Below are 24,242 nucleotides of genomic sequence, written 5' to 3'. Positions count from 1 at the left end.
CCCATGGTTAATGAATAAAACAGGCGACAATGAGTTGTCTATGTGGAAGGAAACAGATCTATCTGGGCTCTGCCAAAACATTTCCAAATCAGCTGAACCGACTAGTGGTGGAGTCGCCACTCGCTGGGGGTGCTGCTCGTGAGAGCGCGTCTGCCGTTGTATTGAGCAACCCCGGGATGTAAATGGCCCAAAGAGACCTCAGATTCTTCTGATTCCAGATATGCAGATCAATGCGTTTAATTGTAATTTGGTATTTATGCGAAAAGGAGGCACATTTTCATTTGCTTTTCTTCAGACATTTTTTAGAAACATTTTTGTGTGAAGCAAATTGCATTGCATTATTTAATTATTCATTCAGATTTGGTCAGTTTAATAACAAGATGAGCTATTTTGATAGTTTCATCATTTTAGGTGTTATTTTATGAAAAAAAATTTAGGTTGTTGCATAATTGTAATTGTTTGTTTTTTTCTTTCTTCCTTTGTTTGTAAAGATGTGAATGAATGTGATGAGATACCTGAGGTCTGTGGTCCAAACTCAATCTGTAACAACACTGCTGGCAGTTACAATTGCTCGTGTATGAGTGGATATAATGTAACAGACCCGAATCTCCCTATAAACACCGGTAACCCATGCAGAGGTATGACTGCCACCTGACATGCTGAACAGTTTATATTTTATAGATGGTTTCATTGGATGCAAGCACTTTGTTGCGGTTGCGTGCCTGAACCAAAATGAACTTCTGGTCTTGCATTTATTTATCAGTCTTTTCTGATAACAAAGATTCCTGAAACAAATACCTTGGCGAAAATAAAATGTTTTGGTTTGCTAAAGATGAGGGGAGACGACGAGCATGAATGAAACCTGAGCGGAGAAGTTTGGCAGCCAGGGAAGAATTCAAGGATCAGCTAACATTGTATACATTAATTTTACACAGTAAATTTAGCTTTGTGTTGTAGTTTATACGTTTTAGATATGATATATGAACAAAGGTAATTTACTTGTCATTTATTTCCCTTATAAGAAAAAAACTACTGTAAAGGGACTGTTGCCATTGATTCTCTGTGGAAGTCTAATGAAAGTTGCATTTAGTCCACAAAGCAGTTTGTTTGTTTGTTTGTTTGTTTGTTTGTTGTTGTTGCTGAAATTGTTTATACAGCCTGAAATTTCTGTAAACTGTAACTAGGGGTGTGCAGATAGGGCTTTTTACGGATACTATAATGATTTTGACCCACTTGTTAATCTTGATACTTGTGTCTTGCTCACTTATTTAAATGTTAAATTATCAAAAAAATGTAATTAGTTAGTTGAAAAATAAATACTATAAGGTATTCCAACTAGTTTATTACTGCATCATCAAATCATTTTCACTGAACATGGATTGGATTTAACTTAACCAATTCTTATTTTCTTTCAGATATTTATGAATGTCTTGACCCATCATCAGTGTGTGGGCCGAAAGCTTACTGTCACAATTACAATGAGAGTTACTCGTGCTCTTGTTGGGAAGGATATAACATCACTGATGTATCTCAAAATATCAGTAACAGTAACCCATGCATTGGTATGTTTTTAATAAAGTTTCATAATATGCGCATATGCTGTATTGTAAACATTACTTAAGAACTTATTTTCTTTAGGTTGATGCAAATTTTTATATTTTTAAATATTTACTGTATTTATTTGGTTTGTTTTTGAAGATGTGGATGAATGTGTTAAGATTCCTGAGGTCTGTGGTCCAAACTCAATCTGCAACAACACTGCTGGGAGTTACAATTGCACGTGTATGAGTGGATATAATGTAACAGATCCAAACCTCCCTATAAACATCAGTAACCCATGCACAGGTATGATTGACAACTAAAGCACTAGACAGTTTATTTTGTCAGCCCTAGGTTTTAGCACAAGTAAAATATTCACTTAGTTTCATCGGTATTTTTTTCTCGTACTCCTACATTCATGCTTTGTGATTCATATTAGTGCACAGAATTATATATACCAAAAACAAACATTTTTTCTAACATCTTTGTCTTTGCTGTAATAAAGATGTGAATGAATGTGTTGAGATTCCTGAGGTCTGTGGTCCAAACTCAATCTGCAACAACACTGATGGCAGTTACAATTGCTCGTGTATGAGTGGATATAATGTCACAGACCCGAACCTTCCTTTAGGCAGCAGTAACCCATGCAGAGGTATGATTGACAACTGAAGTGCTGGACAGTTTATTAGTTTATTACTGTATTAATAAGTTTTAAACAATGACCTATACATATTCCAATTATTGTTTTTTTTTTTAGATATTTATGAATGTCTTGACCCATCATCAGTGTGTGGTCCGAACGCTTACTGTCACAATTACAATGGAAGTTACACATGTTCTTGTTGGGAAGGATATAACATCACTGATGTATCCCACAATATTAGTAACAGTAACCCATGCACTGGTATGTTTCTGATAAGGTTTAACATAGGGTTGTTCTACATACCCAAGTAAACACGCTTTATTCCGCTGTGTATTTTAGTTATCAATTTGTCAGCTTTGGGTGCCGTTCTGCTGCTACCGCCTCATGAATGCTCGAATTGCAGTCATCAATGGATTGTCATCTTGAGTTTGTTGCATAATTGTAAATTGTCTTTAATTTAAATTTTTTGCATTGTTTTGAAGATGTGAATGAATGTGATGAGATTCCTGAGATCTGTGGTCCAAACTCAATCTGCAGCAACACTGCTGGGAGTTACAATTGCTCGTGTATGAGTGGATATAATGTAACAGACCTGAACCTCCCTATAAACATCAGTAACCCATGCACAGGTATGATTGACATTCTACTTACATTACATTTACTTTTTTTAACCTCCATATGCATTTTTTTTCAAATTTTTCTATATAAAATGAATTGGGTTTTGCTTCAGTGTGCTGTATGTACTGTAGATAACAAACAGTTTTTCTAACATTTTTGTCCTTGTTATAATAAAGATGTGAATGAATGTGATGAGATACCTGAGATCTGTGGTCCAAACTCAATCTGCAACAACACTGCTGGGAGTTACAATTGCTCATGTATGAGTGGATATAATGTAACAGACCTGAACCTCCCTATAAACATCAGTAACCCATGCAGAGGTATGATTGAGACTTATTGCTTACTGTAGACAATTAATCATTGACTGTTTGCATGTACACCAATAATGTGCTTATTTTTCAATAATCAAAATAATGACTTAATCGCAGTACAATGTTTAAATGAATGCAGCAAACCATTTTAGTTTTGTTTACATACAATTTTTTTATTCAGATAATTTGCTAACAATTGTGCTTATTATTCACACATAGCTCAATTCACAGCTCAAATTATGAACTTACATACAGGTGTGTTTCTGGTCACTGTTTTAATTTACTTAAATTAAATGACAAACACTTTCCTATGAACAGATTTTGTTTTATTAGTAAGATTAACCGTGCCACAATTTGCACTCTCCATTTATAAAACCTGCATGACTTAACATAAATACTGTTTAAGAGTAGGTCGACACATGCAGCCGATTCTGATCTGTTTTAAAATCCCTTGATCACCCTAATACCAGTCTTTCGGGCATCATTTTATGGACATCATTCAAAAACTTGTCATCTTGAGGTTGTTGCATAATTGTAAATTCTCTTTAATCTTTTTTTTTTTGCATTGTTTTAAAGATGTGAATGAATGTGATGAGATTCCTGAGATCTGTGGTCCAAACTCAATCTGCAACAACACTGCTGGGAGTTACAATTGCTCGTGTATGAGTGGATATAAAGTAACAGACCTGAACCTCCCTATAAACATCAGTAACCCATGCACAGGTATGATTGACATTCGGTGTATTTTTTACTTACATTACATTTACTTTTTTTTTTTTACCTCCATATGCATTTTTTTCTAATGTTTCTATACTAAATGAATTGGGATTTGCTTCAGTGTGCTGTATGTTCTGTAGATAACAAACAGTTTTTCTATCATTTTTATCCTTTTTGTAATAAAGATGTGAATGAATGCGTTGAGATTCCTGAGATCTGTGGTCCAAACTCAATCTGCAACAACACTGATGGGAGTTACAATTGCTTGTGTATGAGTGGATATAATGTAACAGACCCGAACCTCCCTATAAACATCAGTAACCCATGCACAGGTATGATTAAGACTTATTGCTTACTGTAGACAATTAATCATTGTTTGCATTTTTTTTCAATAATCAGAGTAATGACTTAATTGCAGTAGGATGTTTACAAGAACCACACATACACACACGCACACAAACACACACACAGGCTCTCACACACACAAAGTCACAGTAAAACTTACACACACATAAAGACACATGCACTCGCACACACACGTGCACACACACACAGAGACACACACACACACACAGAGACACACACACACACTTACGTTGTCAAATTTCTGTGGCATTTTGTAAAAACAGACATTTCAAAATGCATCAAAAACTACAAAACATTTTACTATTTGAAATAATATTTATTTTGCATTTCCTTTCTTATGTTTATATATACATACATTCACAAAATGTTTCACTAAAGTATTGATGTTGAGCAGTTGGCCACATACAGTAAAATGAATGGGTCTTTATGGGCCTTTGCTGGTCTAAATTATTTATTTCCTAAACTGTAATTCTTTTATGTTTTTTTTCTAAACACCTGATGGCCGAATTCAACACATACTGTAACATCTAGATCAATATCTAAAAACAATTTAAATCAAATTTAGATCATAATTTATGTGATTTTCTACAAAAAAAAATCTATTTTACAGCCAAGCTAATGGTGTAGTTGAGGAATTTAGTGGTAAACGGGTACAAAAGTACTTCATATCTTCCAAAACACAGCATTACTTATAAAAAATGATATATTATTTGTATCATTAAAAATTTATATATTTTTGTAATCACTCTTTTAATCTCAAATTTTTACCCCCGTGGAACTATAACATATACAGGAAAATCTGGTCTAAGGAGAGTTAAACATTAAATTATCACAATTTTCATCATGTTTTAAATAAGTAAAATTGAAAAATAAATACTATAAGGTATTCCAACTACAGTAGTTTATTGCTGCATCATCAAATAAATTTCATTGAACATGGATTTGTATTTAACTTAACCAATTCTTATTTTCTTTCAGATATTAATGAATGTCTTGACCCTTCATCAGTGTGTGGGCCAAACGCTTACTGTCACAATTACAATGGAAGTTACTCGTGCTCTTGTTGGGAAGGATATAACATCACTGATGTATCTCAAAATATTAGTGACAGAAACCCATGCATTGGTATGTTCTGATAAGGTTTCATGATATGCGCAGACGTTGTATTGTGAACATCACTAAAGAACTTCTTAGGTTGGTGCAAAATTTTATGTTTTTAAATATGTACTTTTTTTTTAAGATGTGGATGAATGTGTTGTGATTCCGGAGGTCTGTGGTCCAAACTCAATCTGCAACAACACTGCTGGGAGTTACAATTGCTCGTGTATGAGTGGATATAAAGTAACAGACCTGAACCTCCCTATAAACATCAGTAACCCATGCAGAGGTATGATTGACAGCTAAACCTCTAGACAGTTTATTCTGTCAGTCCTAGGTTTTAGCACAAGTAAAAAAAAAATATTCTTTAATATTTACTTTTTAGTTTCACCTTTATTTTTTTCTCGTACTCCTACATTCATGCTTTGTGATTCATGTTAGTTCGCTGAATTATATATACTACTGAAAGCAAACATTTTTTCTAACATTTGTTTTTGCTGTAATAAAGATGTGAATGAATGTGATGAGATTCCTGAGATTTGTGGTCCAAACTCAATCTGCAACAACACTGCTGGGAGTTACAATTGCTCGTGTATGAGTGGATATAATATAACAGACCTGAACCTCCCTATAAACATCAGTAACTCATGCACAGGTATGATTGAGCTGAAGCTTTAGACAATTTTTTAGTTTATTACTGTCTGAATAAGTTGTAAACAATGACCCACACATATTCCAATTATTTTTTTTCCAGATATTAATGAATGTCTTGACCCATCATCAGTGTGTGGGCCGAACGCTTACTGTCACAATTACAATGGAAGTTACTCATGTTCTTGTTGGGAAGGATACAACATCACTGATGTATCCCACAATATTAGTAACAGTAACCCATGCACTGGTATGTTTCTGATAAGGTTTCACATAGGGATGTCCTACATACCCAAGTAAACACGCTTTATTTCGTTGTGTATTATAGTTTTGAGATGTCTTATCAATTTGTCAGCTTTGGGTGCCGTTCTGCTGCTACCGCCTCATGAATGCTCGAATTGCAGTCATCAATGGATTGTCATCTTGAGTTTGTTGCATAATTTTAAATTGTCTTTAATTTAAAATTTTTTGCATTGTTTTAAAGATGTGAATGAATGTAATAAGAGACCTGAGGTCTGTGGTCTAAACTCAATCTGCATCAACACTGCTGGGAGTTACAATTGCTCCTGTATGAGTGGATATAATGTAACAAACCTGAACCTCCCTATAAACAGCAGTAACCCATGCACAGGTATGATTGACATTCTGTGCATTTTTTTTTACTTGCATTACATTTACTGTTTTTATATCCAGATGTTTTTTTTTCTCAAATTTTTGCTATATAAAATGAATTGGGATTTGCTTCAGTGTGCTGTATGTTCCCTTTCAGTCGGTCACTACGACGTCACGTCGTGACCGACGAATTGGGAACCGCTTCGCGGGTGACCTATCTGCTTCGAGAAACCTTTAAAACGCCAATGAACTTGGCATGCAGATAATTGCATCTGCCGGCGCCGCCCCGCCGCACAGGTATTTAATGAGCGGCAGGTGCAGTTATCAAATCAGCTTTTTAGCTTCGAAAGCTGGCAGACTGACTGCTCACGAGAAGCTACTCTCTGCTCTTTGGAGAACTCTGCGTGTTTGATTTGGTTGGGCAAAGGCATTTCAGCGGAGGCTCGCGGGTGTTCCACCTCTCATTTTAATTTTTTTTCTCACTCTTAGTTGAGTGTGTGCGTAGCCGTTCCCCTGTGTGCTTTATCAACATCAGCACATTAAAAGAGTGTTTCCTCTAAAAGAGTATTGCGGTGTTCTGCGTCTTTTTAAAGACAGCATTTCACTTGCACTGAGGCAGGAGCGTCTTTTTAAAGATGTCTTTCTGTCCGTGTCTCTGGATGCGGCAAATGTATGGGTCCCCGGGTGGCCACGATCGTCCTCTCTCGTGCGCAAGAGTGCATGCTGAGGCGGCGTTCGTGGAGGGTTCATACTCCTAAGAGAGCGTGAACCTCTTGGATGGCGGAGACGGGTTTCGTACCTCCGGGAACGTCACCCCCCTTTTTTCCGTTGCGGAGCCCCCTTAAAGGTGCGGCGGCAAAACTCCGGAAATCTTATCTCCGTATAAACGGTGCTGAATCGGTTAGCTGGTTCGTCCAGTGACTCTCAGCACCCCCATCCACAGCCAGAGGTGCCGTAAGAGACGGGTGGCGCGTGTTCTACGTGGTCTCGTCCTCTTTCAGCCCTCACGAGGATTCTATGTCTGTCACAGCATCGGAGAGGGGGTCGTCTATTCGGTCGCCGACTCGGACCCACTCCCGCCTTCGGGTTGGGTAGGGGCTCCCGTGCTCGACCCCGAGTGGCGGCCATGTACGCTCGGGAGCGCGGAGACGGTCTGTGTGGAGCGGAGAGCTCCTCCCCCACCCGCACCGTCCCGCCTAGATGATTGGCACTTCAGGACTGCAAGAACAGCCCCAACCTTCTGTGCCTTTTCTTCCCGGGGTGCATGTTGGTTGACACGGTCGTGGAAAACTCGTTTTCCTCCCGGAACCGACCGTTCAGCCATCACCTCTCACCTCTCCTGACGGCGGGGCCGCTAAGGGTTATGCTGCTCCAAGAGACCAGCCTCCCTCCCCTCACAGACCCACGGGCTTGTGAGAGGCGGCCTCTGCCGTGCGCGCCATGGCGTGATGCAGGTCCGCAGGCTACGGCACTGAAGGATCTGCACAGGCGAGGTCACGGTCCGGCAACTAAAGAATCCTGTGTGGCTCTGACCTGGCGCTATGAGCGACTGGGTTCACCCCACAGGCCGCCGGACGTGCTATGCCCACCCCCCGGTGGTCCAGGGACGCCATCTCTGGTTGTGTCTTGCGGGCATTAAGTAGGTCATTAATAATCGCCCTAATGTTCCTTTTTAGACCAGCCATTTCGGCGACGCGGCTGAGAGTGTTCAACAATGATCGGCCGCTTTAGAGCAGACTGAGGCTTCATGCCACGTCGGAGCCTAGCTGCCCCCTCCGTTACGTCAGTATATTGGTCTGCTTTTCGCCGATGGTGTCCTGCTACGGCTTTTTCGTTCCTTCATCCCGGCAGCTCTAAGGAACCTGTTGTAAGCTGTTCACCCGCCCACTCAGCCCGCTACAAAGGTGGAAAATGAAACTTAGCGGCTCTGAGTCGGGCGACCTGAAGATGGAGAGGATCGCTCGTCAGGAGATGGTGAAAACATCACTCTCCCCCCCACCCCGTAGGAGGGCCGGGTGGGGAATCCTTGGTTTCGTTTTGTGTTCCGCCGACTTCAATCGGCACCCACTAACCTCAAAGAGCGAATTCCTCTTCTTTCTCCAGGTCCCTGGAGGCATATAGGAGTTTCGGACGGGCTCAAAACCCTACGTTCTCCTCTTCCTCATTCGCCAGCGGATGTATCGAGCGGGACATCTACAAGGGAGCCCCCTTTTGCTCAGCATCCATCAGCGGTTTCGGGTGAGTGTTTCATTACACACCACATCTCACAATGCGGCCAAAGAGCACGCGTCGTTGAGTTCCCCGTCTCCGCTCGCCACGGGTACACATCGTGCCGTTAATTTCCTCTCGCTCGGTATCTGGGGGCCTGGGAAGAGCTTCCCAGCCCGTCGCGTTGGCTTTTACGCACGATCCGTCTCGGTTATACATTCAATTTGCCCGGCTACCTCTCAAATATTCAGGCTTCACCACGGTGAAGGCTGCCGATGCGCACGTACTGCGTGCGGAAGATTGCTGTCCTATTGGCGAAGGACGCGATCGAGCCGGTCCCTCCAGCCGAGATAAAGTCGGGGCTTTACAGCCCTTACTTCATTGTACCCAATAAGAGTGGCGGGTTGCGTCCGATCCTAGATCTGCGTACTGAGTCGAGAATTCACAGAATGCTGTTCAAAATGTTTACGCAGAGGAGCATATTTTAATGCATCCGCCCACAGGATTGGTTTGCAGCCTTCAACCTGAAGGACGCGTACTTTCATGTCTCCATACTTCCCCGACACAGGCCGTTTCTCCGCTTTGTGTTCGAGGGGTGGGCATATCAGTACAAAGTCTCACCGTTCGGGCTTTCTCTCTCTCTCTCCCTGTGTCTTCACGAAAGTTGCGGAGGGCGCACTGCAGCCCCTGAGAGAGAGAGCGGTGTTTGCGTTTTGGCGTATTGGCTCATAATAGCTCAGTTTCGTCAGATGCTGCGCACACACATAAATCGTGTACTTTAACACCTCGCTCGTCTCGGTCTTCAGGTCAACTGGGGAAAGAGTAAACTTTGCCCCGTGCAGAGGATCTCTTTTCTCGGAATATAACGGGATTTGGTCGATTTATCAACACGTCTCATAGAAGCGCGTGTTCAGTCAATTCTGACTTGCCTAAACATTTAAAGGCAGGGTTGCGGTTCCACTAAAATAATTTTAGAAACTTCTGGGGCATATGGCAGTAGCTGCGGCTGTGACACCGCTCGGGCTGCTCCATATGAGACCGCTTCAGTGTTGGTTTTATGACCGAGTCCCGAGGAGAGCGTGGCTCACCGGCTTTCACAGTATTATAATTACATCGAGATGCCGTCACACTTTCACCCCGTGGTCAGACCCAGCGTTTCTCAGGGTGTGGATGCCACTGAGATAGGTCTCCAGGCATGCTATTGTTGGCAAAAATGTCTCTACAACGGGGTGGGGAGCTACGTACGGCGGGCTCGTCGCTTCGGGGGTCTGGTCGACATTCCAGCGACATTGGCATAAATTGCCTCGAGCTGTGCACTGTATATCTTGCGCTCGTCCGTTTCATCAACGTGATTCGATGCTTAAGATGTATTAGTGCACACCGACAAAACTGCGGCTGTAGCGTATATCTATCGCCAAGGCGGTCTGCGCTCTCGTCACCTGTCGCATCTCGCCCGTCTCTCCTCTTCTGGAGTCAGAAGTATCTGAGGTCTCTTCGTGCCATTCACATATCGGGGTCGCTGAACACAGCGGCAGACGCGCTCTTATGAGCAGCGCGCCCCGGCGAGTGGCGGCTCCACCCCCGGTCGGTTCAGCTGATTTGGAAATGTTTCGGCAGAGCAGTTAGATCTGTTTGCTTCTTCAGAGACAACCCATTGTCGCCTGTTTTATTCATTATCCGAGGGAACACTCGGCGTGAATGCACTGGCACACAGCTGGCCGCGGGGTTTCCCCCCAGTACGCTTTATTGCGCAGACACTGTGCAAGTCAGGGAGGACGAGGAGCGCATTCTATTAGTTGCGCCGTACCGGACAACTAGGAATTGGTTTTACAGAATTCACTCTCCTCGCGACAGTCCCTCCCTGGCTGATTCCCTGGCACATTATGGCACCCTCGCCCCGATCTGTGGAACCTCCATGTGTGGTCTCTGGACGGGGCGCGGAGGTTTTAGGTGATTTACCCCAGGCGGTATCTAACACCATCACTGTAGTGCGAGCGCCGTCTACGAGGCAGGCGTGTACGCTGAAATGGAACCTGTTTGTTGTATGGTGTACTTCTCAACGAGAGGACCCCCGGGAATGCTCGATCAGTATTGTGCTTTCATATCTCCAGCACCGCTTGGAGAAGAGGCTGTCACCACTTATCATTAAAGTAGATATCGCGGCAATATCCGCGCATCACGTACCCATAGACGGTAGATCTGTGGGTCAGCACGATCTGGTCATTAGGTTTTTAAGAGGTGCACGGAAGCTGGATCCTTCGCGCCCTCCCTCTATTCCTCCTTGGGACTTGTCCATGGTGCTGAAAGCCCTTCAGGACTGCCCTTTCGAGCCTCTGCGGACGGTGAGCGTCAGGTTTCTCACTATGAAACCTTTGACGCTCCTCGCATTGGCTTCTATTAAAAGGATAGGGGATCTTCATGCATTTTCGGTCAACGATTCGTGCCTTCAGTTCGGGCCGGCTGAATCCAGCGTTACACTGAGACCCCGGCCGGGCTACGTGCCTAAAGTTCCCACCACTCCCTTCAGAGATCAGGTGGTGAGCTTACAAGCGCTGCTTTCGGGCAGACCCAGCCATGGCTTTGTTATGTCCTGTGCGTGCACTACGTGTGTATGTGGATCGCATTCAAAGCTTTCGGACCTCAGAACAGCTCTCTGTCTGTTACGGTGGTCAGCTGAAAGGGAAAGCTGTCACTAAACAGAGGATGTCTCATTGGATTGTAGACACAATCGCCCTGGCTTATGAGAAACAGGGCATTCCTTGCCCTTTTGGGTTGAGAGCCCATTCAACCAGAAGCGTGGCTTCATCTTGGGCTTTGGCTCGTGGTTCCTCGCTTTCAGATATTTGTAGAGCTGTTGGCTGGGCGACACCTAATACGTTCACTAGATTCTATAGTGTTCGTGTTGAGCCGGTATCCTCTCGAGTTCTCTCGTCAGATCAGTGAGAACATCGAGGAACGGCTCCTTTGTCGGCTTGGAGCCCTTCTTTTTGGTACTGCGCAAAAACCGCACCATTATGGAAGGCCATCAAGGCAAAAACGTTACAAAAAATGTTTTTTGTCTTCTCCACCGCTTGGTGGCCGATGTTGCGGAGCATCGGCTGCCAGCCTCTCACTAGATGTATCCTTGACTATCTGGGTGAGGCTAGCGCCCACATTGCGCCCCCTAGTGGTTTCTTTGTGAGTATTTCCGTGGAAAGCTTCTGATTTACCATGTTTCCCTTAGCGGAGTTCGTTCCGCGCCTCTCTAGTGTTGCTAAGAGAGTGTATTTTTTATAGACCTCGTGTCTTTTTATCCATCACCTTAGTGGTAGACCCCTAGAGGGTTTTCTTTCCGCAGCGATCTTAGTCCCGCCTGACGAGTTCGCTTCCCAGTTCGCCTAGTCACTATCGTGGGTTAAGGAACAAGTAGTGACCGGCCTCTGCTTCAACCCCATTTCCGTTCCCTTAAAGAGGAGAGTCGGAGGGTTTATGCAGGCACTGGAAGGGTCAGCTTCAGTGGCGCTTTGGTAGGGATTCCCAATTCGTCGGTCACGACGTGACGTCGTAGTGACCGACTGAAAGGGAACGTCTCGGTTACATATGTAACCCTCGTTCCCTGAAGGAAGGGAACGGAGACGTCACGTCCCGTCGCCACAGTTTGCTGTTCCACTGCTGATATCGGCCGGACCCTTTCCTTCTGTCCAGCTTTCTCAGCAAAAAATAGCTGATTTGATAACTGCACCTGCCGCTCATTAAATACCTGTGCGGCGGGGCGGCGCCGGCAGATGCAATTATCTGCATGCCAAGATCATTGGCGTTTTAAAGGTTTCTCGAAGCAGATAGGTCACCCGCGAAGCGGTTCCCAATTCGTCGGTCACGACGTGACGTCTCCGTTCCCTTCCTTCAGGGAACGAGGGTTACATATGTAACCGAGACGTTCTGTAGATAACAAACAGTTTTTCTAACATGTTTGTCCTTTCTGTTATGAAGACGTGAATGAGTGCGTTAAGATTCCAGAGATCTGTGGTCCAAACTCAATCTGCAACAACAATGATGGGAGTTACAATTGCTTGTGCATGAGTGGATATAATGTAAAAGACCTGAACCTCCCTATAAACATCAGTAACCCATGCAGAGGTATGATTGAGACTTATTGCTTATTGTAGACAATTAATCATTGACTACGTTTGCATGTACACCAATAATGTGATTTTTTTCAATAATCAGAGTAATGACTTAATCGCAGTAGGATGTTTTAATTTACTTAAATTAAATGACAAACACTTTCCTATTAACATATTTTGTTTTATTAGTGAGATTAACCCATGCACTGGTATGTTTCTGATAAGGTTTCACATAGGGATGTCCTACAAACCCTAGTAAACACGCTTTATTCTGCTTAGTTTTGAGGTGTCTTTTCAATTTGTCAGTTTTGGGTGCCGTTCTACTGCTACTGCCTCATGAATTCTCGAATTGCAAACATTTCAAAGTCAACAGTCTGTGCCACAATTTGCACTCTCTATTTATAAAACCTGCATGACTTAACATAAATAAAAGAATAGGTCAACAAATGCAGCCGATTCTGATCTGTTTAAAAATCCCTCGATCACCCTAATACCAGTCTTTTGGGCATCATTTTATGGACATCATCCAAAGGCTTGTCATCTTGAGGTTGTTGCATAATTGTAAATAGTCTTTTTGCTTTGTTTTAAAGATGTGAATGAATGTGATAAGAGACCTGAGGTCTGTGGTCCAAGCTCAATCTGCAACAACATTGCTGGGAGTTACAATTGCTTGTGTATGAGTGGATATAAAGTAACAGACCCGAACCTCCCTATAAACATCAGTAACCAATGCACAGGTATGATTGACAGCTAAAGCTCTAGACCAGGGGTGTCAAACTCAATTTTATCCCGGGCCACATCAGCATTACGGTTGCTCTCAAAGGGCCGGTTGTATTTGAATGACTGTATGAATGTATCAACTCTTTTATTACTGTACATTGCATAATTTTCTCTGCATTTGCTTACTATTGGTTTTGTTAATAACTCAATTAATACCTAGCATTGAAAGTAGAAGCCCAGGCAAATATTGACAAAGTGTATAGAGTACAACTATTCTACAGATTTTTTTTTTAAATGATTGTGGTAACAAAAACACGTGTTGTATATGAGTACACTCAAAATTATCTGTTATCCTTCATTGTGCAGGTAAGAAAATGAGAGGCATTTTCAGATACTAATAAAGAGTTTTACAATCTCCACCACAATATGCATTTATTAGACACATATACTCTCGCTTGTCATTTCTTGCCCTCTTTGCAAGAAAGCTGATATTTGTTACCTGGCTGAGTGTCTGATTGACTGACGTTTCATGAGTTCAGTGTTGTAGGCTACAGATCAATAGTTTCAATCGTTTATTAAAAGTTATCAGTTCGAGTCATTAGTTTGCGTATTTAGCGGTAATAGACGTGTTGTAAACTAATTTCAGCTGGACATCGCGAAACATTTCTGTAAACGAGACGGAAATCATTTTCTCGCTGGATGCGCGTGAGAGGGAGAGAGGAAAGAGCAGATACTGGCCGTTTCTAAATCCAAAGGCTGCAGCCTGCGGAGGTCGCATATGCAGCGTCATCAAGCCTGGTTTATTTAAGTTAACTGACCATTACAGTCGCAAGTCATACGCATATTATAACTATTTACTATAAACTAATAATAATATTCAACTTTATAATTGTTAATAACAAGACAGTCTTAATGACGTATGCAGCCTGGAAATGCGACCTCCGGAGGCTTCAGTCTTCGCATTAGTGCGCGCGTGCGGGGCACTGCGTTCTCTCTCCTGCAATCATCAACATTATCACTATAATTACATTACAAAAAGACTTTGGCAGGACAAAATTTTTTTGGTGGCTGCTAAAAAAATCAATGAAGGAAATAACTTGCAAAAAATAAAACTTATAATAACAATAACCTAATTTGTAAACTCTGGCGGGCCAGATAAAATGAGGGGGCGGGCCGGATTTGGCCGCGGGCCTTGAATTTGACACCCCTGCTCTAGACAGTTTATTCTGTCATTCCTAGGTTTTAGCACAAGTAAAAAAAAATATTCTTTAATATTTACTTTTTTAGTTTCATCTGTATTTTTTCCTCATACTCCTACATTCATGCTTTGTGATTCGTGTTAGTGTGCTGAATTATATATACCAAAAGCAAACATTTTTGTCTTTGCTGCAATAAAGATGTGAATGAATGCGTTGAGATTCCTGAGATCTGTGGTCCAAACTCAATCTGCAACAACACTGATGGGAGTTACAATTGCTCGTGTATGAGTGGATATAAAGTAACAGACCTAAACGTCCTTATAAACATCAGTAATCCATGCAGAGGTATGATTAACATTTTATGCATTTTTTTACTTGCATTACATTAACTTTTTTACCTCCATATGTATTTTTTTCTCATTTTTCTCTTTAAAATGAATTGGGTTTTGCTTCAGTGTGCTGTATGTTCTGTCCATGAAAAACAGTTTTTCTAACATTATTGTCCTTTCTGTTATGAAGATGTGAATGAATGTGTTGAGATTAATAAGATCTGTGGTCCAAACTCAATCTGCAACAACATTGCTGGGAGTTACAATTGCTTGTGTATGAGTGGATATAAAGTAACAGACCCGATTCTCCCTATAAGCAGCAGTAACCCATGCAGAGGTATAATTAAGATTTATTTCTTACTGTAGACAATTAATCATTCACTATGTTTGTGTGTACACCAATAAAGTGATTTTTTTTCAATAATCAGAGTAATGACTTAATCGCAGTAGGGTGTTTACATGAACCACTTTACTTCTGTTTACATGCAATTTATATATTCGGATTATTCGCTAACGATTGTGCTTATATTATTCACACATTGCCCAATTCACATCACAAATTATGAACTTGCATACAGGTGTGTTTTTGGCCACTGTTTTAATTTATTTTATTTCCTATGAACGTATTTTGTTTTATTGTGCCTCAATGGAGACATAAATATTATCCCAATACCTTTAATGGTTTCATACGTTTTTAAATAAAAGAACTTCATTCATTTCTGTATTTTAAGTTTGGTTAAAATAACAGTTGCAGTTTGAATAGTAATATGCTTTAAATGGCTTAAAATAAAATAATATAAAATAAGGCATTCGTAAAGGACGATGTTTAGTTTTTAGTTTTGAGAGCTGTTGCTTCAAAGTGCATATTGTGCAGAAATTTATATTTTTACATATAACAGAATGAGCAGTACATAAGAACTAAAGTTTTTACTAATATCTAATGCAGTAGAACCAGCAGCAACTACAGTAAAACCACCAGCAACAACTACAGTCAAACCACCACCACCACAAACAGGTATGTACTTTAAAAATAATGAGATATGCCACAAATATATATTTGATGATGATGTTTTATAGTGTCCTAAATGTTAATGAAAGCCTGATGATTTAATTTTGTCACACTAACTAACTTTACTATTTTTAAATTTGTAGTTGGCTTTATCCAGTTAAATATTTTTTTTTCAGTTTAGGAAAGAAAATTAGACAAAAACAAGAAACTTATTTTGGGAAAACCAATAAAACAAATTACATTTTATGTGGATTTTAACTTAATATAATGCACTTTAAAGTACAGTATGAAGAGGTTTAGTTGTACTATTGAGGATTTTTGTTTAAGCCTGTAGATAGTATTCACACATTTTATTTATCTATTTATTTTTGTATTTATTTTTTAGTTATTAAAATGTCAATGAAAATAAATGCAATGTTTGACACCGGTCTCACTAACAAAGATGATTCGAACTACAAATTCTATGAAGAACGCATTAAATCCGCAGTGAGTACATGTTTCATAAACATATATGAACTGTTTTTGTGTACTTTATGTTTGCAGTATTATTATGAAAATAACCGATTCATCCTGTTTAAAGTCATTTCACTAAAGCAGCCCAAAGAAATAAATTTTTGTCTCAAATGTAGACTTTGTCTATATTTCACTTTGTTTGCATATTTTGTTTTCTTGTTGTTAGTACTCTACAGACCTCAATATAAATTAAGTGGTTTTGTTTTTTTACAGGTTGAAAATAGTTACAAGGATTTGCCTAACTACAGTAAAGGTTCAGTAAAAATCATTGGCTTCAGGTATAGAAGTGTAGAATCAATACTTGAATGTTGCTCGAAAGTTGATGTTGTCTTTAACTCTTGTGCTAATCCAGTGTCTTGTTATTGCCATGGTTTGTGTTTTTCTCCATAGGTCTGGTAGCATTATAGCAGACTACACCATTAGTGCAACCAGCAGCAATCTGGATTTAACAACAGCAAACACAAAGGTTTCCAAAACTTTAGCAGATAAAGGAATCACTTTATTTCAGGATGCTTTTTCTGAAACTGGTAAGAAATCATATAACATTTGTATTTTTTTAATTCCTTTGTATATGGATATCTTTGCTGTTTGTTTTATTTCCTCCTGTTTCTTGCTCCCAGTTCATTCTGCTGCCTCACATAAGATTCATTAATTTGATGTTATTATGAGCATGAATTTGATGTTATTAATGTGAGATGAACTGTATTGCTTTTACTTTTAGTGGAAACAATTATGACAACCAAAGATACAATTTATCCTCTGCAAGATGTGGAACTGAGGTGTAAACGTCCTGATTCTGTTACGGGAACAATAAAATGGAATGTGAATGGCAACGATCTTGCAGGAAACAGTGCAAAATACACCATTACAAGTGATGACATCAGTAGCACTCTTATTGTAAAAGCTGCAAGTGAAAGTGACAGGGGTGAGTTATGTGATTGATCTTTGTCTGTCAGTTGTCTTATAAAGCCTCCCTTCTGCTGAAAGGAAATAAAAGTGTACAAAATTGTTTATCTCAGAATAACATTATGTTGATATTATAGTATAACTTGTGTACATTGGACATTTCTTAAATGAAATAAACTGAGTAGAATTAATATTATTGATTTGCTTTATTAAATATCACATATGTATTGTTATCTTTGTTCACTTGCAGGTAGATACTCGTGTGTCATAGAAAGGTCCACATTACCTTACATTCAGTGGCAAACAGTATCTATTCAACCACTTCCTAATATTGTAGTGGACAAAACTGATATACAGCTTCAGTGTCAAGACAAGATTGTCGAACTGACATGCTGTGCCGAAAATGGTTACGAAGTTGAGTGGGACTGGATTCCTGGTGATGCAGTAAAAAATTTAGGTTGGGCTGATTATATTTTTATAAAGGCTTCTGATGTGCATTAGTGCCAATTTTAATACATTTGGTTTCAAGGGTCCAACTGAATTGAAACTCTAGGATTCAAAATCAAACATATTTATATAGAATAAAGTTTAAAGCTGCAGTGTGCATATCAGCAAAATGCAATAAATCCATTAAATCTATTGGATCAATATATAAATATGCATTTATCTTTGCCATGTTATATTCATTTAGTTGACTAGTGGTATACACTGATTAAAAAAGAAACATTAATTGCATTATTCAAAACACTTACTTTGTCATATTAGAACACTGTCATTGCTGCTGTCATCCTTGGGACATCCTCGCTGAACTTTTTTGACAGCGATCAGCTGTAAAATATTTTTGTCCTGCTCGATTTTCAATTGACTTTGCGTAAAATAATGGAAAGTTTTTCATAAGATCCCCTGGGGTCAATGTGTCAGCATGACAGAAGCTTGATGCTGTTGTGTGAGAACAAGCAACAGCTGGCAATACGTTTCTTCCCCGCCATAGAAAACCACCACAGGTTTATTAATTCCATCAAAAGTATTATTTTGTTTTTGTTTGTTTGTTGATACTAGGATTCTGTGTGTATTTAATGCGTCGCCATTATTGTTTACAATGCGTGGAATGGTGCGCTGTGATTGGTTAAGCGGATTTATTGCATTCTGCAGAGAAGGAGGATAACAAAATAACACAACAGATATCGGATTTTGTGTAAAATTAAGAATTTACTTTTTAATACTGACTTGATACAATACTGATTTTGGTGGTAACTAAAAAAAATTTTAATGGCATTAATCACGATTTGGAACCAAACTCTTCATTTTTACATGAGTTAAAGTCACATGACATCAAACTGACATTACCTGCCATATCAGCCCGACTTATAAACTATTATAATAAGATTGTAAGTGCAAATTGCAGTAAGCTGTGCAGACAGATGTTTGCTTTTTTAAAAACAAAAATAGTTACCGATTGCAGCTTTAAGAAATTATAGTAGAAAAAAATGTCATTAATCATCTGTGTTGGGTGTGTTATAGCGTTCTGGTTTAGCCTGGTCTCACTCTTAATACATAGAAATAATACGTAACTTTTAAAAACGTAACGTAATACGTAACTTCTGTACGATTAAATAGAAGCTGAAGCGTACAATGTAGAAGTATTTGCAACAATTAAACGTAGCATCATTATGTTTTTACAACTACAAAAAATATGAATTATTTACAAAGCTTTTATACAATAAAGATTGCTGTAAAATTTCCCTTTAACCATTTCATCGATATTGTTACCATTGTTAACCTTGCCCTAAACCCAAACCCTATACAAAAATTTAAAAATACGTAATGTATTCTTTTAATATTCTGCAAAGCAATGGAGAGAAATATGAAGAAAAATCTTTGTAACAATAACAAGAATATAACATTTAAAATATATGTTAAGACACTAATAAAGTCCTACCCAAAACAGTTTATTAAAATCATGTACTATTAGAAATAAAAAGCATAACAGACAAGTGTAATTACAAATCATTTATTTTACGGAAATTTAAAAAGCAGTACCAAAAGTAGTTAAAACAATGATGTGCTGCAGCCGCGGTCTGGAGTGAAGTACAGAAAAGTATTAAAGTTATTAATCCACAATAAGAACGTTTATCCAGCTTCCCTGTCAAAGTGCGCATTTCAAAATTCAAACGTACACTGAAAGACGGCAATCAATGTCGGAAATCTCCTGACGTAGCACACAAGAGCCAATGAGCGTTTGATATCACTGCCGTAAAGCAATGTGTCGTAAAGCTTCTTGAGGTGCGATATTTGAATTCAAATTCATAACGAATGCGAGATTTGACATTTATGATCACTGATGAGAACTGAAATCAAGATCGCTGGTATGAATTTTTAAGATGTGGATTACAATGAATAAATAAAATTAACATCTTTTGTGAATTTATGTTGTTTTGATGTAATTATTGTTCCATAGAAGAAAACGCGTTTTGTGTCTAAATGAAAATTTAAGTAAATGTATGTGTGGTTTAACAACACTTTACGTCGTATTCTCATGAGATCACGTTGCAGCATTACAATTCCTTAAAGTAATGCAGGAGATGAAATAGAAAATAATTTTCAATGGTGGAATCATTTTAACCCTATTTTACTGTATGTGTTATTTATTCATTTCTATTTCCCTGTTTTACTGTATGCAGCATCAGGATTTGGCTGTATTATATTACAACATCAAATCTCAAGCACAAGTTGTGGATCGAAAGAAATCTTCACATGCCATCTAAAGAACCTGATAGAATTACAAAAATTTAGTTATAGCAAGAAGACAATCAACATTCAGACAACCAATAGTAAGCATTAAATCTCTATTTCCCTACATTCAGTATCAAGTTTATTATTCTGTTTATGTTATACATAAATGACTAAACAAATATTTTTTGCATGTTTTTCTGAAATATTTGCAATTTCCAGAGTATGACTGTATAAATGACACGCTTGGAGTAGGAAAAATAGGTGACAGTGTAACAGGATTGTGTGAAAAAGGTCTGGAAGGCTACATAAGTTATGAATGTAAACAGATAAATCTCACAAATAAATGGGAAATATTACAGAGAGATTGTGTTGTTAAAGCTGTCAAAGACCTTGAAAGGAGATCTCAGGTTAATCTAATAATCATATTGATTTACAAATGGAACATTTTAATAAATAATAAATATTTCTAGTATTAACATTTTTTCTTCTTCTTTTGTAATGTAGGTTTTAGGTGTGAATGATATTCCCGTGTTCATGACAGATCTCAGTAACACTGCATTACAGAATAATACTGTGATAACACAATCTGCTGACACTGTCCAAACCATTGTTGGCATACTTAACACAATTGCTAGTATCTCACAAAATATTACCATCAGTCAACCTGTGATGAAGGTATGTATATTCAGATTTATATACAAATATATTATATTAAAGCTTTTCCAATCATCCATCATCAATCATATTGCACATCATATATTCTGTGTTTGGATGAACATCTCTTGATTATCTTCAAACAAATTGTCTGATATTGAAAGATCTGTTTTATAGATTTTATTAAATACTTGAGCTGCAACATTTCTATTGCATACACATTTTGAGCATTTTTGCTTGTTTGTTTTGTTCATCACTGTACTAATAATAATATTAATTTTCAGGATTTTCTTAAAACAGTGAACATTATTGTATCAGATGCATCTAAAAACACATGGACAGAATTGAACAAAAACAACAAAACAGAAAACAAAAGCACTGAACTTCTTCAAGCTATTGAGAATATAAGTGATCGTCTCTCAAATAACGATTTCATGATTAATGAAACCTCCATTCAGTTAAACAGAGCACTAATTACAAACTCATTCAATGGATCATCTTCACTGCCAAACTCAACTACACAGATTGTGATACCAAATGTTCTTAAACCGACCCTCATAACCATTATTATCTTCACAAAGCTTGACAATGTTTTACGAACTCGAAATACTTCTAATAATGACAACAAGACATCAGAAAACAGCATCAATGGAGACGTGGTTGTTGTTAGGGTTAATGAAGCAATTAACAACATTTCATTTGCTTTTGATACTACAAATACATCATTGAAAAATCCTCAGTGTGTCTTCTGGAACTTTGATCTGGACCATTGGGATTCCACTGGATGTAAAGTCAAGCACTCAGAGAATAACATGGTTACATGTGAATGCAACCACACAACCTCTTTTTCAATCCTCATGTCACCAGTTCCAGTTGATAACCCAGCCTTAGCCTATATAACATACATTGGTGTAGCTATTTCAATAGCCAGCTTGATTCTGTGCCTTATGATTGAGATAATTGTGTGGAAGCCAGCAACAAGAAATGACACGTCGTACATGCGTCACGTCTCAATAGTCAACATCGCTGTGTCACTGCTGATCGCAGACCTCTGTTTTATCATCGCAGCTGCAATCGCAGAACAAGAGCAGCCAACTTCAGTGGGTCGCTGCAGTCCAGTGGTTTTCTTCATGCACTTTTTTTACCTGGCTGTTTTCTTCTGGATGTTCATTTCAGCACTTTTGCTTTTTTACCGCACCGTCATGGTCTTTTCTCAAATGTCAAGGACTATCATGATGGTCATTGCCTTTATGGTTGGTTATTGTGCACCTTTGCTCATAACCGCTATTACTGTCGCATCCACAGCTGGACCTCAACACTATGTCACAAAAGAAAATGCATGTTGGCTGAACTGGTTTGAATCTAAGGCCCTGCTGGCATTTGTGATTCCAGCTCTGACCATTCTTGCCTTTAACCTCCTGGTTTTGATTGTGGTTGTGTGTAAGATGATAAGGAGAGGAGTTGGTAGTACAACTCATGCTGATGAGAAACACACTCTTGTGGTCATTGCCCGATGTGTGGCCATTCTGACTCCTATCTTCGGTTTAACATGGGGATTTGGCATTGGAACCATGGTGTCACGTAACTTTGGCCTTCATGTGGTGTTTGCAATCCTTAATTCACTGCAGGTATGACATTCTTTCTGCATTTTTGACTTCATTGTAAAATTACATTGTGTGTGTTGTGTTTTCTTTACAAATATTATTACTGCAATAATCATACCCCCAATGTTTAATTTTCCCTCAGGGATTCTTTATTTTGGTGTTTGGAGTGCTTCTAGACGGCAAGGTATGAGTGCATACGATTGTGGTCATAGTTCAAATATAAGATTTTTCACCAAATAGGTGGTGAAAATATACATTTTAATTTAATGACACACAGTTGCATCAAAAAACAGAATATAATTTTGTTATTATGTAATTGCAGATCCGTGAGATATTGGCAGGAAAATTGTCACTGAGGAACCTTACCAGCTCAAACCGTACCAGGGTAAATGTCAAAGCTTTACACACCCATCAGTTCTCCTTAACATCAGTGTTATGTGCTTTAATGGTCTCAGCGTTGTTGCCAGATTATAAATGCATTTACTGTAGTTCATATCTGATATCTCTACATTACAGAGCACTACTGCAGGACCATCGTCAAGTGCACTGGATTTTTTCAGAAGGAGAAGAAGTAAGTTAATGTTTGTGTGTGTGGAATTGTGATGGATTAAATAAGCCATTATTAATACAAGCAGACTTGAATACATGAAGTAACATAAAAATTTTATTTGCAGATGTGTACAACGTATCTGAAGCCAATGCTTCCTCAGGACTTTCATCTTCAAACAGCTCCAGTGATGCATATAATTCATTTAATCCTTAACTAATTCATGATCTAAAGCCAGAAGACCTTTACAAAACCTGTTTCCTTTCTGTTTCTTTTACCTGCTTTCATCTTTCATGATAAATACAAAAAAAAGGTGTATTGGGTGTTATTGGGTATTTCATTTTTCAAAATACAAACAAAGCTGTGTAACTATTGTAGACATATATTATTCATACTGTATCATCTTTCTGTTATAAATGAAAGTCAAATTATGCCAGTAATCATGGTTAATTAATTGGTAATTATTAATAAATTAATTTTAAATTGACCTTTTAACAAGATATAGCTGTCTTACCTAGGCGGTCTTGTTTTCAAACAATCACCAATAATAAAATTTTAAATGTTATAATAGATAAGCGTCTTTTTATTTTTTATTTACTCTTATCCAGTGTTGGGTAAGTTACTCAAAAAAAGTAATTAATTACTAGTTACTAATTACATCTTCAATCATGTAATTAGATTACTTTACAAATTACTCTCTCCAAATAGTATTTAATTACGTATTACTAATTACTTTCTAAATCCTATTTAGTACATGATACAAGGATAGGCTCGAAGAAATAATATATAAAAGTACATAAATTATTCTGGTCCAACTTTAGGGTCCATTTCTCTCTATTAACTGACTAATATTACTTTAGCCTAAATATACTCCAACTACTGCTTATAAATACTAAAGAAGTTGTTAATTTTAAGTATTGGTAGAAATGGGTAGGGTTAAGGACATAGAAGAAGGTTTTGCAGAATCAGGCATTAAATCGGTGAAATTTGCCGTTTTGAAGCCAAAACAGGTGACCCACGTCACGACCTTCGTCATGCTTCACATGCTTGTTGAAGATGCGTAGAGTGACTGCCTTCGCGACGTAAAGTCAAGTGTAAGACACAAAATGCTGTAAAACTTTATCACTGTAGAATTGTGAGGCGTCAATCAATTAAAACA

The 24,242-nt window shown here is 38.7% G+C and overlaps 1 protein-coding gene and 1 long non-coding RNA gene across 2 annotated transcripts; both read left to right on the top strand.

Moving 5' to 3' along the window:
• The first annotated feature begins 495 nt into the window (after positions 1-495).
• LOC141283073 (uncharacterized) lies at positions 496-1,804 on the top strand. The gene is made up of 3 exons (XR_012338068.1): positions 496-638; positions 1,416-1,562; positions 1,699-1,804. It is a non-coding gene; the product is annotated as an uncharacterized lncRNA (long non-coding RNA).
• Positions 1,805-6,438: 4,634 nt separating this feature from the next.
• LOC135749637 (adhesion G protein-coupled receptor F4-like) lies at positions 6,439-23,655 on the top strand. The gene is made up of 19 exons (XM_065268229.2): positions 6,439-6,577; positions 12,736-12,882; positions 13,460-13,606; positions 14,987-15,133; positions 15,308-15,454; positions 16,064-16,132; positions 16,512-16,612; positions 16,853-16,917; positions 17,030-17,166; positions 17,361-17,564; positions 17,796-18,002; positions 20,227-20,376; positions 20,498-20,685; positions 20,783-20,953; positions 21,217-22,560; positions 22,679-22,720; positions 22,859-22,921; positions 23,053-23,107; positions 23,211-23,655. The coding sequence occupies exons 1-19, from the start codon at positions 6,517-6,519 to the stop codon at positions 23,297-23,299; spliced, it is 3,534 nt and encodes a 1,177-aa protein (XP_065124301.2). The 5' UTR covers positions 6,439-6,516; the 3' UTR covers positions 23,300-23,655.
• Positions 23,656-24,242: the final 587 nt, after the last annotated feature.

Source organism: Paramisgurnus dabryanus, chromosome 12 (assembly GCF_030506205.2).
Source record: "Paramisgurnus dabryanus chromosome 12, PD_genome_1.1, whole genome shotgun sequence".
In the NCBI taxonomy this organism is placed as follows: domain Eukaryota; kingdom Metazoa; phylum Chordata; class Actinopteri; order Cypriniformes; family Cobitidae; genus Paramisgurnus; species Paramisgurnus dabryanus.
The sequence above is the reverse complement of the archived record's forward strand: the minus strand, read 5'-3'. Positions and strand labels throughout refer to the sequence as shown.